We start from the raw sequence: 16,071 nt of genomic DNA, 5'->3' as shown, positions 1-16,071 counted from the left end.
TTCAAGGTTGACTGACGTTTGCTGCTGCGCCAATTTAGACCGTCTCGCGACGACAGATTGATCGCGGCGCAACAGACGCTTTCGACGTGAATTATGCATCCACGCTGCACAAATGGCGGTCGCACATTGGTGCCAACGCGTCTCTCCCCTTCCCCAAGAATGTCCCCGTAGGAACCCGGAAGTTGGCGCGATTCCGCGGCAGCACCGTCGATTAAATCTCCCCGCGCCAACTTCCTGTTGCCAACGACGGACCAATAGCAACTCGGCTCTCGACCATTTACGAACGCGTTTGGCAGCCATGTTCCGATGACGCGTTTTACCAACCATCGCGTTTCGCCTCGCGTCAAAATAACATTTTGCAAAGTTTTTCCAACATTTTCGTAAAGCGACAACGCGAAATCGCGAGGGGCGATAAAATTTCGCGCGGTGCATCCCGATACGATACGTCCCGTTTTACATTTATATAGTGACACGTGTTTTCGGTCGTCCCGGTAAACGTGCGCCCGACAAACAAGCACAGCCAACTTCAGAGGCGTGTCATGTTTGCGCTTAGCGCGTTACTTCCCGTACGGTTTCGTCGAGTTTCGTCGTCGAAAATCTATGAAAGATGCTGTCGCTAGGGCCGAAAAAGGACGGCGGACCCAACGCCAAATTCTTCGAGGCGCCGGAAATTCTTACCCAGCTCGACGGTGTCAAGCAGTGGCTTCTCAAGAATAGCAAAAAGGTACGTTCGTTCGTGCGAACATGGACCCGGCGTCGAAAACTCGTCGCGGCTTCGCTTCTCTCTCTCTCTCTCTCCCTTTCTTATTTTTCTTTTTCTCCACACTCGCGTCGATCGCGATTTTACCGATTTTTCGGTGCGTGTCTTTCGAAAAAATACGACTTTCCGAAAAGAATCTCGCGAGAGTTTTCACGATGCACCGATATATAATAGCGTATATGCGTATGCGGAGAATCGTCTCGATGACTCTACGCTGTCGTGGAAATTAATTAACTGTTAATTTATCGCTTATCTTTATCATTTCGTATAGATACATGCAATAATAAATGGAAAACTTGGCGTAACGTTAACGAGAGAATTAGATTGTTATTGTAAAGACGAATCGGAGCAACACGAAACGACATTTTGTTAACCTGTATTGACTTGCGAGCAAATGATTGATGTTTGATTCTAATAATTTTGTATGATTTCCCTGTAGTATGTGCAAACGGATCCACCCACCAATAAGAGTTTAGCCACGTTGGTGGTACAGCTTCTGCAATTCCAGGAGGATAATCTAGGAAAAAATGTATCAAAGCCACCTATGACTAGGCTTCCAGTATGTGAAATATATATACAATATCATTTATATAATAAAAGTAATACCGTTATATAAAACTCTTAAATTGACAATTTAATTTTTGCAGATGAAATGTTTCTTAGATTTCAAATCTGGTGGTGGTGTATGTCACATATTATCAACCGCTTATCGTTTCAAACAGGAGCAAGGATGGAGGCGATTCGATTTTCCTGTTGGAAAAGTAATTTATTGTAATACTTTTATTTTCCTAAACTCCTTTTTTTTCTATACTCTTTCTAACAATTATTCTTGGAATTTTTTTATTTTTGTCTGTTTTATGAAAATTTTACACATATATAAAACTTGCGAATATAAAGTAATTAAAAAACTGTTATTATAGTCGGGATCACGTATGGACCGTATAGTAGATATGCTGATAGCAGCGGAACGTGTTTTAGTACAGAATAGATGTATGACTGTACCAAGTGTTTTCGTGAGACCGGATGTTGATAAAAACACAGCTGCAAAAGTTAAGGAAGTAGTTAGAAAGCATCAAGGAACCGTCGTTGAAAATGAAGCAGATGCTACACATATTATTTATCCTCCAGTGGATCCAATGGAAGAAGAATATGCACGTCCTTGTATGAGACGTGAGAGATCGGTTTTAATTCATTGGTACTATTTTCCAGACAGCTATGATTCATGGTTGACAGTGGATCTTCCATGGGACTATCCTGAAGGAACTTACACAAATACAAATTCAAGGTATTAGACATTTGATCTTTTAATTTATAATCTTTTAATATAAATTGATCGAGAAATAATTATTTAAAAAAATGAAACATTACAATTTTCCTATTATTAAGTTTGAAGCATTGCTAGTAAAATATATTTTTATGTATCGTTTAATTTATATATTTGTATTTATTAAATAGAGAAATTTTGTTAATTGTTTTCTATAGATCAGTATATAAAGTATCAGCTACATGGGCGTTAGATTTGGATCAATATAACGAGTGGATGAACGAGGAAGATTATGAGGTGGATGATAATGGTCAAAAGAGAGTACACAAGTACAGACTATCCGTGGAAGATTTGATGGCACAGCCGTCTCATCCACCACCCGCAAAGAAACCGAAGAGAAAACGATCACCCAGCCCACCCCCAAAGCTCGGAAAACGTAAAAGGTACAAAAACTTTTGACAGCAAATTGGAAAGAAAAGAAAAGTTTTTTAAAAGAATTTTTCTCATTTTTGACTTTGTATATTACTGTTTACAGTAGCAGAGCACCATCGGGTATTCAAAGCGCATCCGCATCATCAGCAACAGCTCCGAAGAAATCACGTGGCGGCGAGGAAGAGGAAGATCTAACTCAGGGAATGGAGGATCCACCTGCCGAACCCCGCATCGTCGAAGTGGTTGCTACACCTACAAATCCACCGATTACGGGTCAGAGTAACTCAACAACAGGAAATTCCACTTTGGCATCTACTGGTAGTAAAAAGCAAGATAGCGAGCTTCAACCTCTCAAATCCGGCAATTTGACCGACCTTGATGAACAAATGGAAGGTATGTAAAAAAAATTTTAATAATTAAGCTTATATAATTTAATGTTGTAATGTAATACGCTATTCTATCATAATGTTGAAAATACGTCAAATCAATAATTTGAAAAATGTTTTCAAGTTATTCGTTATTAATTTAACTCTGATAATGAGTTAACAAACTCCGAGTTAAAACTTATCAATATTATATAGGGGATAAAGGTAGTTCTCAAGGTGGCCAAGACAGAGAGGAGAGAGATACTAGTAAAGAAAGAGGTGAAGGTGGTAAAGACGAACCGGAAGATAATGTGACAGAGCAAACGCATCACATTGTTGTTCCTAGTTACTCTGCCTGGTTCGATTATAATTCTATTCACACTATCGAGAAGAGAGCTCTATCAGAATTTTTTAATGGTAAAAACAAATCCAAAACTCCGGAAATCTATCTGGCATATAGGAATTTTATGATTGATACCTATCGACTAAATCCAACGGAATATATTACATCGACCGCTTGCAGGTAACGTATAGATCAATGTATATATTTAACTATATATTAATGTATATACATATATCTAATTTACTTCAATATAATGTTAATATAACTGTCAATATTGTTGTAATATATTGATATAACTGTTCTATAGCGATAAATAAATGAAAAAAAAGTTTCTCTCTTTACATATATAATATGTATTTTCACAGACGAAATTTGGCCGGAGATGTATGCGCGATTATGCGTGTGCACGCATTCTTGGAGCAATGGGGACTAATCAATTATCAGGTAGACGCGGAATCCAGACCGACACCCATGGGACCTCCGCCGACGTCGCACTTCCATGTTCTGTCAGATACGCCGTCTGGTCTGGCGCCAGTTAATCCAAATCCGCCGAAAACGCCACAGCCATCCGCCGCGAAGATGTTGCTCGATTTGGAGAAAAAACCCGCAGTTATATCAGGTCCGGAGGAGAAGGTTGCGGCGGGCGCGATGGCAAATTTTGGTCTAAAGATCGATCAATATTCGAAAAAGCCGGCGGTCCTGAAGAATAAGCAAGCGGCTGGCGCTACGCGCGATTGGACAGAGCAAGAGACGCTCCTGCTATTGGAGGGATTGGAATTGCACAAGGATGACTGGAACAAAGTATGCGAACACGTGGGCTCGAGAACACAGGACGAGTGTATCTTGCACTTTTTACGTCTACCTATAGAGGACCCATATCTGGAGGAAGGTGGACCCGAAGGATTAGGACCTTTGGCTTACCAACCGGTACCTTTTTCGAAAGCTGGTAACCCTGTTATGAGCACGGTCGCTTTTCTCGCATCAGTAGTGGATCCTAGGGTAGCAGCTAGCGCGGCGAAGGCTGCCATGGAGGAGTTTGCTGCGATAAAGGACCAAGTGCCGGCCGCGTTGTTGGATCAGCATTTAAGAAACGTTCAAGCAAGCGCTAATTCGGACGGTAATTTTTTTTTTTTCTAACCGTATTATGTCTAAATCTGCTCTAGTGATTTATTTTTTAAGAAAATGTAAATAATAATTTTGTGCAATATATATAATAAATATTATTTGTATATTTTTAAATAGGTAAATTTGATCCAGCGGCGGGCTTGGCACAATCGGGTATCGCCGGCACAGGACCGCCCGAACCACCTGACGACACAACGGCATCTGCCGCGACTCCCACGACTGGTGCAGCTAGTTCGCCTCACTCGACGGTGCCAACTCCCGAAGCAAAGAAGGAGGAACCGGAGAAACCTAAAGACGCAATGGACGTTGAACCATCGCAGGTGGACGTCACGAAGAAGGAAGACGAATCGAAGGAGGGTGAAGAAGATGCAAAATCTACCACTGATCCAGAGGCTGCGGAAGCAAAGGAAAAGAAGGATAAGGTAAAATGCCACAACAATTTGAAAAAAAATCAATTTATTAATTCACATTTTTTTATTTAAAAAAATGTTAAAATTTTTAGACAATTAGACAGTGTGGTACATCAAACTTAATTTTGTACAGGTTGTAAGAGATGCTCAGCTTCAATCCGCGGCAGCAGCAGCGTTGGCGGCTGCAGCTGTTAAAGCTAAACATTTAGCGGCTGTGGAGGAACGCAAAATAAAATCACTCGTCGCATTGCTGGTTGAAACGCAAATGAAGAAACTAGAGATCAAATTACGTCACTTTGAGGAATTGGAAACTACGATGGAACGCGAACGTGAGGGTCTTGAGTATCAGCGGCAGCAGCTCATCACCGAGCGGCAGCAGTTCCATTTGGAGCAGTTGAAGGCGGCCGAGTTCAGAGCGCGGCAGCAGGCTCATCAACGAATGGCTCAGGAGCAACAGCAGCAGCAGCAGCAACAGCAGAATCAACAGCATCCACCCTGGCAACCGCCTGGCGCGCAACAGCAGCAACAGCAACCGCCGAGTCCGCAGGCTCAGGCACAACAGCCGCCGCCACATACACCGCCGCAGCAGACATAACTCTTTCGTGAGTGTTGAATTTTTGAATAATTAATCGATTGTAAATGCTATAATTACTTTTACAGGAGAATCGACGCGTATATTATTTAATTTCTATAGCATACTTTTCAATTCTTCCTCGTTTCTCCATTTTTAGTCAATAATAGTTATCTGTCTCTGAGTTAAAGATCGCTTCCACGATCTTATTCTACGCAGAACGATTTCATATTCTTTCGAAAAATTTTGTTGTGTTTCGAGATAAGAATAAATAATTTCCGTATTTTAGAATTTCTATTATATGGACACATATATATATTAAATCATATGGTGAGAAATTATTTCTCTTCATTCTTTCTTCATCTTGTACATGCACATCGAATCTTATATAGTTCTTTGTACAACTCTTCTTAAACGAAGCATCATAAGAGTGATGTATTTGATAAATATAATGTAAGACATATGTATACATATTATTCCATATACACTGTTATCAGGGATGCGATATGTTCTGATCTACAAAGCATTATTGTCTATTAATTCCAACACTAAGTCAGTCATGAGTCGCGCACACTCGGCTCCTCCGGGTGGTGGTGCTTCTATCGTGACATGTTTCTCCTCGCTACTAATTTCTGCGCTACTCGTCTCGTACAAATTCGGTGCTTCGTGACTTGCGCATGTACTAATTGGCAGTATATCCAATGCCAATCCCAATCCGAATCGTCCGCATCTTCGCATCTCTTCGTTCAGTCTGTAATCGTTGAATAGATAATATTGAAAGATTTATTATTAAAATATCATTTCAAGTTTTATATTAAAGATGGTAATTAGAAAGTTTTTTATGTAGCATAAATATATTTTTTTTAATTTATGAAAATTAGGATGATTTGGAAAAATGAACTTTTTGATTAAACGAGTAAAATTACTTATAAATTTGTAAGACTAGCGAATTGTTTGATTACAGTTATTGGTTTTAGGATTAAAAATTCTCGGTAACTTTTTACTTACAATTCCCATACGACAGATGAATCTTTTGGTGGTTGTTCCGGATTGAGGACACGCAAGGAGGACATCAGATGGGAATGATAATGCTGGAGAAGCTGTGTCATGTAAGCCCGCCTAACAACACCACTTGTGCAGCAGTATAGCAAGTTCGCAAGATCAAGAGCGAGGGAGCCAACCCGCGTCAGTTGAAAGTCGACAAGATAAACGGCCTGCAGAAGCACAGTATTAAAAGTTAAGTCTAGGAGGTTTTGCGGTGAGGCGCACCTCGCACTCTCGTGCCAGCCAACATTCTGTCAGAGTTTCGATTATAATTTATAGATTGCGATCTATATCGCGGGATAAATATTCTTGCAACGTATATCGTAGTTGATTTTTATGAGATAATTGAAATCGATGTCTGACATTATATTTATGAATTAACGTGAATGAAGAAACTAAGTAGTTGAAAATAAGTAGCGAAGGAAGGATGATTAAAAATTGAAACGAATATAAAATGTACATTATATACATTTTCTCTTGAATTTTTCATACTTTTGGACATGATGTAATTTGACGTTATACTTTTCTGAAAGTCGGTGTCGGAATTTATCTTAATTGTGTGTAATTGTACATAATGCAAGAATCTTTTCTTTGAACTCGCGGCTACACGGGTCTAGGTGTGACCAATTTCGCTAAACTGGAGTCTTTTTAATAAGATCATAGATGAAGAAAAGCATTTGAATCATATATAAGAATCTTATAAATTTATATAATAAAAATGTATGGAATAAAAATGGTTTTTTCGTCTCGTTATCTCGCACAAAGATAGAATCTGTAGAAACAAAGTCTCTCTCGATGAATTATCTTTCATTGAAAATGCAATCTTTTATCGTTGATATGTCAAGAGTGCAATATGCTGTGTGTACACAGCACTTTTCACATTTTCGTAATAAAATAAAAGATTCACCTCTGTATTTGAGCTTGGTTCATCCCGAAAGAGGATATTGTTGGTCCAGCAATCGCCGTGACAAAATACGGACAGAGGTCCTTGCGCAGAGACAAGCTCGCTCATAGTGCGAAAAAACACGTTTTCGTTTAGGAAAGCTTGCAGCTTTGTCATTATTTCCTCTCTTCTGTGATCCATGTGTAAAGGTAGCGCTTCGGACACCATTCTGATAGCATTATTCACGGCAACGCGATAATATTGTCGATACCAATCTTCATTGTCTCGTCGAAATAATGTTTCTCGTATACTTTGATCATGTTCCGGATTTGTTAATTTCGTGAACTCCTCCGGCCTTCAAAGAGTGATGTATCTTTTTGCATTAAAACTAATGGATAAAGATAACGAGACAAAACAACTCGTGCTTGTTAATGAAAAAAAAAGTAATTCCTTTTTATTAATACTTATATGTATTATTAATATTTTTAATTGCAACACTTGACTTCTCAAACATATATTTATTTTATCTCTTCGAAAACCTGATTAATCATTTAAAATTATTTGTTATTTATTTATTTTTATTGAATTTTTTTATAATCCCAAAAATCTCAATATAAATCATACTTACCTGGATTCCTTTAGCGTTATACTAAGCGCGTGAAAGCCCGCTAGAGCCTTCAACACGTGTCTCAAATTTTCCATCTCCAGCCCCTTCCGTCTATCTACCATTTTAAAGCCTCTCTCTCTCAGATCCTCCATAGCAATAAGATTGGCTCTAGCGGCATATATTTTGGGTACCCCGCTGAACACCCTTCTATCGTTCGATTGGAGCCTGTTCAACGCGGGCCACACGTGCTTGTAGAACACGACCTCGTTTCTGAATAGCAATTCGCTCTTGAAAGCTTCGCGACGTTTCTTAGATTCCGGCAGAATCTTATAAATTATAGCGCACTCGTAATTAATCCATTCTTCTTTTTTCAACAGTTTACGCCCCTTCGCCCGGACCCGGTATAACATCGAAGTATAATTGTCTCCTCTTCCCGATCCTGGTTCTTCGTCTAAATCTTGAATCTCCACGTCGGGCTCATTTTCGATAATTAACTCACGCACATCGCCGAGCGTCAGTTTATTGCTACCGTCGCCGCTGCTATCCATCACTCTGACAGAGATCTGTCGGAAATTTCAATCTCTACGACGACAATCCCGACGATACCTTCTCGATTTTTCCGGATAGAGCCGACTTTAACATTCTACACTTTACAGCGGACCGAAGAGTTGTGCTGTCTGACGCAGGAAATGAGTATTTGAGCGGCTGGAGGGCTCACGCCTCCCACTGTAACCGATTTAATTTATTAATGATTTGCGCCCCAACTCCCAAGAGACAAGGACATTGATACATGCCAATCATACGCCTGATTGTTTAAAGGTTCTCCACTTAATTCTTCGAAGCGTGACGCGATACGGAATAATGATAATGCAAAAAATTCTCTGTCAAGTAAGTTTCTTCTCTAGAATGATACATACTTATTACAGTTTTGTACAAAGAGTATTTATAATACATAAATATATATCCTTAAAAACAATTTTATACAAAATTATGTCAAGTGTGTAACAGTGTATCAATTCAGGCATAGTAATTATGTTAAAAAATGATTGATATATTTTCATATATCTCAGCAAGATATATTTATATCATGGTGATAATTTATTATGTTATAATTCTTGATCTTTGAACTGTTTTTCCATTTACTCCTACACTGTGCTGCATCGTCACATACTAACTCTACAAAATTGCAATCAAGGACCAAATGTATACTTTGTGCTTCATTTGACTTCATTTAATTCTCATCGGAGAGTTGTAATTCGAGACTGTTGTTACCCACTAACTTCACTAATACATTTTCCTGAGCGGATGTAAGAGGTATAGTATTTTGCAATTTTTTAGCCATTTCACCGGATCCTTCTAGATCGTTAGAAGTAACGTATGTTAGAAGATTCTGAAAGCATAGATACAACGACATTAATATAGTATCAATCGGTTATTAAATAAAAAAAAAAAGATATTTATACACTTACGAAAATTGCGGGCACGTGCGCTTGAGCTAAAGACAGCTCGAATATCTCACGTATATGATCCGTTGTAATGGTACCGATTATCAAATGCGGCGATTCAATTAACGATGACATAATTTCCGTCGCTTTGTCAAAGTTATCTCCTCGTAAAAGCAGCACTATGATATTGCCCATTATTGTATTGGATACCGTAACATGCTGTATTCTTTTAGTATTTTGTGTCTGTATCGATAACAAAAGATATTAGTTCAACACATCTTATTATGAAGATACAATTCCATAACTTGCAAACTTAATTTTAATTATAGATTCACTGATTAATTTGGAATCGATTTTAGCGAAAATATTAAGGAACGTCCATCACATTTATTGCATCTTTTCCGTTTTCTTTTTCGACAATTTATTTCTTCACAGTTATATATATAAACCTCAAGTTAAAATTTTATTAAACTAAAATCTACTTAAAATTGATTGTGAGAAGATATTAATTTTGTAATTTAGTTTCTCCTTAAAATTTCATAAAACAAACTTTACTTATATATAATTCGGAAAATATCTCGTCAGTCTCGCTAAAGAAAAATTGATTCCAAATTCATCTGTTATTAAAGCAGATTGTGGAGACATCCCATAATTGACAAAATTAATTTGAATTACTTGTTTATAATCCCAAACAGTGAGTGCAATCTCCGCGTATTGCGCATTCAACGTAGATTCGGACACGGGTTTACAATGTACGCTCATCAAGTGCAATATGTCCTCCAATAAACCTTCCCTGTCCAGATGACCGAACATGACCATGTGCGACCAGAGTTTTGGTATATATTGCGTGACGGTCTCCGCGGGATAGAATTGAACAGCTTCTAATATAGCCTTCATCACGGTGGGTTCCGGTATAGTCACATGTGGTACGAGCTTACTATAGATCTTGAAAAACGTTTCAAATTCCTCCGTGGCCAAAATTAATTCCAAGTACGCTCGATAGTATAAATTTTCCTGAAAAAACAAGAAAATAATAGCTATACTAAATATGCATAACAAAATATGTGTGTATATGAAAGTAAATATTAATTCTATCCAAATAATGTGCTATTTAAAGAAATTAAAAATTTTGTTAAAGTTCGATATTTATATACATGTATATTATTTTATTTATATTATTAATTACAATATATAATGTGGTTTTTTTATTGTATAACATTTTCTGAACAAAAACTATCCTATTTCAGAATACTTACTTTGTAGCTGTCGCCCATGAATTTATAATTTTCACCAGAGAGAAGAAGCTCGTTAACCATTTCGCCCACTTGACGTTCGCAAAACTGTTTGAAAGCCATTTCCATCGCGGTAACGAAGAAATTTAAGTCTGTTGCATTTTGAATGGTAAGAGTTTCCTCCTTCAACGACTTCAAAATTTTCATAAAGGGCCTGTAGGCCGCATCACCTGTTTAGTCGAATAAATTCGTGAGCGTTTGATCGACACATAAAATCGCGAAATAAAAATGTGAATCGCATAGTTACCGAATCTATTTAAAATTCGCAGTACATAATAATATGTAGTTAACGACGGTTTGAGTTTAAATTGTGCGATATCGGCAAATACATTGCGTGTGAAATCGAGAAGTACTCGATTATTTCTGAAGGTAGACGCTGCTTTAAGAGCTGCATTAAACGTGTGTATATTTGGAATTATCCCGTTCGTGGCCATTGCCTTGTATATATCAGTTATCAGTGTTTTTGCTTGATCTTCTCCTTCTCTCAGCATTGGCACTATTGACATTATACTATTATATCCATCGATAGATAACGGTATATTATTTTCCTGGCATTCTGTATACAGATACCAAACTTTATCCGTCTAAACAGACAAAAATATTTCCAATAAGTCTATATATACAATGCATTTTCATGATTCACGCACACAAAAATATACATTTATTTTAATTAAGCTGCTCTTACGATCTGGGATAATATCATAACTATCGATTGAAAATGAGCTAGATATCTTACATTAAAGTGTTTAGCAAGACCGCATATCATTGCGTTGTACGCAGCAGCTGCTATCGTAGGTTCTTGTTCCTTTAAAAATTTAAATACTATATCGATTTCTGGATGATATCTGCAAATGATGATACAAAAATATTATTTAAAGCCAACACTGTGAGAAGGATATATTATATATATATGAAAAAGTATCAATGTATTCAGTTTCCATAGACTCACATCCATGTATTCTTGATGCGTTTCTCGCCCAACATAAACCAACGACTCTCCAATAATTCAGTGTTGATAGATTCACCGTTATTGTGATAACACAACAATTCCAGGAGAGCCTGCTTTGTCGGTACTGTCACTTCGTCTTTTAGTAAATTGTATACCAGAATAGAGTTGGAAACATGACCATTTGATATCTCATATAATAATGCTTCCTCCGTTACTTTACTTTCTTCTGTATAAATAGGAGGCGGCACAAACGCCTATACATGTTTTTTACCATCATGTTAACTCAATATGTTTGTTTTACATTGACAAGTAGATGTAAAATATTACAAAAATTGACAAACAGATATAAACATATTATATTCAAATATATAATTGAATTATTTTTAACATATTACCTTGATTTCAGGGTCTGCTACTTTGTGTTGGAACAAGTTACTATGTTCGTTGTGAATCCACATCGCAGCTTTCTTCCCAGACTCTTTTGACAAAGCATAATTGCGCATTTGCATTTTTGATAACGGCGTTAAATAAGGATCGTCATGAAATTTATAATGTGGCGCTGTATAGTCTCTGGTTAGCGTACTCTCAAGAGCCTACAAGATAAATCATATCATATATTTATGGAAACATCATCACAATAAATAAGTTTACTCTTATTTGCAAGAGTAAAACAAAATACATTAATTTTACTCACTTTTAAAATATCTGTTGGGCCACGTTCTATCCTGTTTGGAATGCAAATATCCGAGGATGAGGATGATGACACTGTTGTTGATTGCAGTCGTACTATCAACTCCTGGTATAATTTCCTGCAAATATTTAAGGTATGAATAAAAATTATTTCTATACACTCATAAATATGTTAACAGAATTATTTTAGAAACAAATGTGTGTTCTTGAATATATCACCAATATTTGATTGAATTAAATAATACACTCGCGTAAACAGAAATTAAGTAAATCACGCGATTAATCAAAATTAACAAATCTATTTTTCAACACATGTTTAAAATAATATAAATCGGTGTTCAAATCGTGTGAGCGACATGACATGAATAAAGTTTAATGATTTTATTCGAAGAAATGATTACGTATATAAAGTGAATCATTACTTTGTTACATACCTACGTGAAACTCTCGCTAAAGAATTCATCGTGCGAGTTTTAAAAAATTAATTTTTCCTAAATTTTCAGCCTTTATTTAACCTCTAAACAACAGAAGTTTGGAGGTTAAATCAGGTTTGGTTAGGATTATATATAAACATGGCATCGAGTGAATCATACGAATCATACAAATCATTCGGCGCAGTCCACTTGGAAGCATTTGTAGCGACAAGTGGACTAGATCCATAATTCTATTATGGCGGCGAATAACGGATTGCAACGAGTTGCAGAGACGAATACAACATTTTATATATTGCATTAATGCCTCGAATACGCATTTTCGTTACGTAATTAGGTATGTATTGGTAAGACTAATCGATAACATATATTAATATAAACTTGTCGGTTGAAAATTTCAAGTTGATTTAAAGTTTGCGTCACCAACAATTGCTCGCATCAACAATTCGTGCAAATCGACAAACGGTTATTAGGGTTAGACAATCGTTAGAACAATTTGTCTTACTAATATATCGCTTGGCAAGCAATCTTTTCAACACACATAATTTATTCACACACATAATTAATTTGTTTATATAGTGTGAGAAATAAAACGCGAATATTTTTACATATTATATGCGTACACGCATTGATATTCTTTTTAAAAATGTCAAGAAATAAAAAAAATGTATGATAAAAATGCGCATTATAATGAAAATTTTGTGTAATATTCTCTGGTATTCCCATTTAATTTTACTATAAAAGCCAGTTTTTATTCTTATAAAAAGTTTCATCATGATCAATTTTTTATTTCCAATAATTTATCATGCAGAATATTCGCTACATATATGATTGAATTTCAGAATCAATGCGTCGGACGTTCCCACTTCTCTGTGAATCGACTCGACTGCACTGTTCATTCCACCTGGCCTGATGCATTTATACAAGTCTGCATTGATATGAATCATCTGACCAACTTATGTCAACCTCTTGTAGAGCAATACTTGGCCATCTGGTTGCCTATCTGCAGGAGGCTTTACTTCATATAAAATATAAAGTACGTAATGGAAATGTATATATGCATATATCACGTAATGTATACAAAGTGTCTCTGATAAAAAGATTCTTTGATTAATTTGAAATCGATATTTCGAACAATCAATGAAATCGTTGATCACTTATAATTTTCGAATAATTAACAAAAGTAAAATTATGTTTATGATGAAAAAAAAATATAAAAATATATTTTTTATATAATATTAAATGTTTTACTTTAGAATTTGAAGCTTGAGTATAAGAATATATATGTAAAGTTATATATTGAAAATTATCTCGATAAATCTATTCTATGTTTAGCAAGAAATCTATCATTAAAAAATAATATAGAAATTGTTGCAAATACATTCTTTATATGTTGCAAAATGCATTAATGCAATTTTAATAATACGTATACATATGTGTGAACTAAAAATCTAATATACAATTTTAATATAAAATTCAATTATAATATAAAGATTTTTTTTTAATGTAAATATTTCTTTATATAAATATAAAATATATAAAAGTTGTCGCGCATCTCGGTAACGATTAACACGATACAATAAGCGTTATATACATTACGAAGGGGCATGAAAATTAATCCCATTAAAAAAAGAAAAAAATTAAATTCCCACTGCATAATATTAGAATTCCCGATGACCCACTTACACACGCGCTTATTCGGAATTGTGCGTCATCGGCAAATGCATTGTTCCTTCTTTCTAGCGGCAGCTGGTCTCACCACCACTACTATCATCACCACCATCACCGCCGTCAGGCAGAGGGTACATCTTGCACCCTTCTTCATTAAATAGCTCAAGGTATCATCCTCTCCTTGGTTTTTAACTGGACGACGACGTAGGTATGTACCAGCTGCTCTTCTCTCTTGTTAAAAAGAAGGAAAGAGAAAGAAAGAGAAAAAGAGCGGTAGATAGAGATTCGTTTCTTTCAACGAATTTATTGTTTAGCATATGAATGGCGCGAGCGCGCGTTCACGGTTACACACGGTGAACCCTTTGACATATTACAAAGAATTCAATAAAGTTTATAAGGAAGCCCGAAGGGAACCAGTCTCCGGGCCTCCGGCCGGAGAAAAACGGGAGAGGAGAGAGGAAGCTCGTGCGGATCCTTCTTCTCTCGCCGTGAGAACGCGTGTATATATCTTAAGCTAAGCAGCTTTACGCGCATCAATTATGGAGAGCAAAAGTACCCTAAAAGAAACATTTTATTTTCATATAAAGTAACTAAAAGAGCTGTGTACTCGATAAATTTTAATATAGTTCTATTCTATATTGCAATAGAGTATTTTTCAGAATATTTTCTCACAATAATCCAATTTTAACAGCGTAGTATGATTTTTTTGTAGCATATTTACTTTTAAAATGAAAGTAATCAATCATATCAGATATTGATAAAAAAATTTATTTTCTATTTTATTTCTAATGTTACATATTTTACATATATAAATGAGCAAAATATTGATTATTTCGCTCATATCTTATTTCAAAAAATTATATATTTTATATAACTTATATTTTTTCTCTTTCTTTCTCATAATTTAAATTTAAATGATAAGAAATATCTTCACCAATAACAACTGCGAGTAAAGCAATTTTTTTTCAAAACTCGCAAAGGCATAGATATTAAATTTTACCGATGTATATGAGCGTATTTAAAAAAAGGAGAGAGTACTTAAAAACTTATGTTTTATTAATCTCGCCAAAAAATTGGTCATGCGTGTCGAATACAAAACGATAGAGTAAAAATATTTCTTTAGGCAACTAGAACTCTATTGTGATGTACGTCCGGCAGTCCAAAAACGGCCGAGACGCGCATATCCGTGTACGTAAACGCGCGTACACGCACACACGCGGGCGGGCGAGAAGCCAGGTGTTTTATTTCAAACCGTGGGACTCTTTCCTTAAAGAGAGGGATGCTTTTGCGCGACGCGCAGCGCAGTGCGCGCGCGTTCTCGTCTCGCGGAAGCGATGGTAGGCAGGCAGGCAGGAGAGGAACGGAGAGGACGAATGAGAAAAACAGGATTCGCGTCCCTCCACGCTTCGGGGGACCTCACTACTTTTATTGTGTTTCCTTGTTCGATCGAACGTAACGTAACCCTCCCTCCTCCCCCTTGCCGAATTCTTGGCTGCGTCCTTCGTCCTTTGATATATCGGGTTTTTCCTCTTTCTTTTTTTTCCCTGCTGTTTTCTTTGTGCGCCATCGAGAGAGTATTATAAAACACTCTGCGGCGCGTTTCGGGGGTACGTTTTACACGTGGCACATATATGTGTGAAAGGGAACGGGGTGAGAAAGAGGGAAACGGGAGCGTAACGAGGAAAAGAAATGTGCTACATCTATAGCAGGAGAGCGCATCTCTCCCTCCTCTTTCGCGGACAGGAAATCCGAATCCCCACGTCTCGCGCAAACTCGCAAATTCGCGGGT

At 36.7% G+C, this 16,071-nt stretch overlaps 3 protein-coding genes and 1 long non-coding RNA gene across 4 annotated transcripts; 2 read left to right on the top strand and 2 right to left on the bottom strand.

The window, feature by feature from the left end:
• Nucleotides 1-276: 276 nt before the first annotated feature.
• Mor (SWI/SNF- related protein mor) lies at nucleotides 277-6,435 on the top strand. The gene is made up of 11 exons (XM_083033974.1): nucleotides 277-724; nucleotides 1,200-1,319; nucleotides 1,408-1,521; nucleotides 1,681-2,045; nucleotides 2,243-2,467; nucleotides 2,560-2,849; nucleotides 3,038-3,344; nucleotides 3,530-4,281; nucleotides 4,407-4,711; nucleotides 4,833-5,301; nucleotides 6,295-6,435. Exons 1-10 carry the CDS (start codon nucleotides 608-610, stop codon nucleotides 5,292-5,294), a joined length of 3,057 nt encoding a protein of 1,018 aa, XP_082890100.1. The 5' UTR covers nucleotides 277-607; the 3' UTR covers nucleotides 5,295-5,301; nucleotides 6,295-6,435.
• LOC145933937 (uncharacterized) lies at nucleotides 5,608-8,406 on the bottom strand. The gene is made up of 4 exons (XM_083034010.1): nucleotides 7,826-8,406; nucleotides 7,222-7,552; nucleotides 6,279-6,484; nucleotides 5,608-6,021 (listed from the first exon to the last, which is right to left on the bottom strand). The coding sequence occupies exons 1-4, from the start codon at nucleotides 8,350-8,352 to the stop codon at nucleotides 5,787-5,789; spliced, it is 1,299 nt and encodes a 432-aa protein (XP_082890136.1). The 5' UTR covers nucleotides 8,353-8,406; the 3' UTR covers nucleotides 5,608-5,786.
• Nucleotides 8,407-8,681: 275 nt separating this feature from the next.
• LOC145933925 (small ribosomal subunit protein mS39) lies at nucleotides 8,682-12,738 on the bottom strand. The gene is made up of 10 exons (XM_083033987.1): nucleotides 12,615-12,738; nucleotides 12,185-12,299; nucleotides 11,886-12,083; nucleotides 11,491-11,744; nucleotides 11,278-11,386; nucleotides 10,789-11,125; nucleotides 10,506-10,711; nucleotides 9,925-10,263; nucleotides 9,274-9,492; nucleotides 8,682-9,194 (listed from the first exon to the last, which is right to left on the bottom strand). Exons 1-10 carry the CDS (start codon nucleotides 12,641-12,643, stop codon nucleotides 9,036-9,038), a joined length of 1,965 nt encoding a protein of 654 aa, XP_082890113.1. The 5' UTR covers nucleotides 12,644-12,738; the 3' UTR covers nucleotides 8,682-9,035.
• LOC145934025 (uncharacterized) lies at nucleotides 12,702-14,833 on the top strand. The gene is made up of 3 exons (XR_014424974.1): nucleotides 12,702-12,948; nucleotides 13,454-13,647; nucleotides 14,355-14,833. It is a non-coding gene; the product is annotated as an uncharacterized LOC145934025 (long non-coding RNA).
• Nucleotides 14,834-16,071: the final 1,238 nt, after the last annotated feature.

This window comes from Prenolepis imparis, unplaced genomic scaffold, assembly GCF_030444845.1.
Source record: "Prenolepis imparis isolate NDT839.2.m4 unplaced genomic scaffold, iyPreImpa1.0 SCAF_1, whole genome shotgun sequence".
In the NCBI taxonomy this organism is placed as follows: domain Eukaryota; kingdom Metazoa; phylum Arthropoda; class Insecta; order Hymenoptera; family Formicidae; genus Prenolepis; species Prenolepis imparis.
This window is presented reverse-complemented; position numbering and strand designations above follow the sequence as displayed.

What these genes read in the sequence shown, in the direction of transcription:
- Mor (XM_083033974.1), top strand. Translation starts at nt 608, where the DNA reads ATGCTGTCGCTAGGGCCGAAAAAGGACGGCGGACCCAACGCCAAATTC. An exon ending in CACCTATGACTAGGCTTCCA is followed by an intron (nt 1,320 to 1,407) that starts GTATGTGAAATA and finishes TAATTTTTGCAG; the next exon opens with ATGAAATGTTTCTTAGATTT. An exon ending in CAAAGGAAAAGAAGGATAAG is followed by an intron (nt 4,712 to 4,832) that starts GTAAAATGCCAC and finishes AATTTTGTACAG; the next exon opens with GTTGTAAGAGATGCTCAGCT.
- LOC145933937 (XM_083034010.1), bottom strand. Translation starts at nt 8,352, where the DNA reads ATGGATAGCAGCGGCGACGGTAGCAATAAACTGACGCTCGGCGATGTG. An exon ending in AACCAAGCTCAAATACAGAG is followed by an intron (nt 6,485 to 7,221) that starts GTGAATCTTTTA and finishes GTGCTTCTGCAG; the next exon opens with GCCGTTTATCTTGTCGACTT. An exon ending in TCATCTGTCGTATGGGAATT is followed by an intron (nt 6,022 to 6,278) that starts GTAAGTAAAAAG and finishes CAACGATTACAG; the next exon opens with ACTGAACGAAGAGATGCGAA.
- LOC145933925 (XM_083033987.1), bottom strand. Translation starts at nt 12,643, where the DNA reads ATGAATTCTTTAGCGAGAGTTTCACGTAG. An exon ending in GTCTTGCTAAACACTTTAAT is followed by an intron (nt 11,126 to 11,277) that starts GTAAGATATCTA and finishes TTGTCTGTTTAG; the next exon opens with ACGGATAAAGTTTGGTATCT. An exon ending in TCATGGGCGACAGCTACAAA is followed by an intron (nt 10,264 to 10,505) that starts GTAAGTATTCTG and finishes TTGTTTTTTCAG; the next exon opens with GAAAATTTATACTATCGAGC.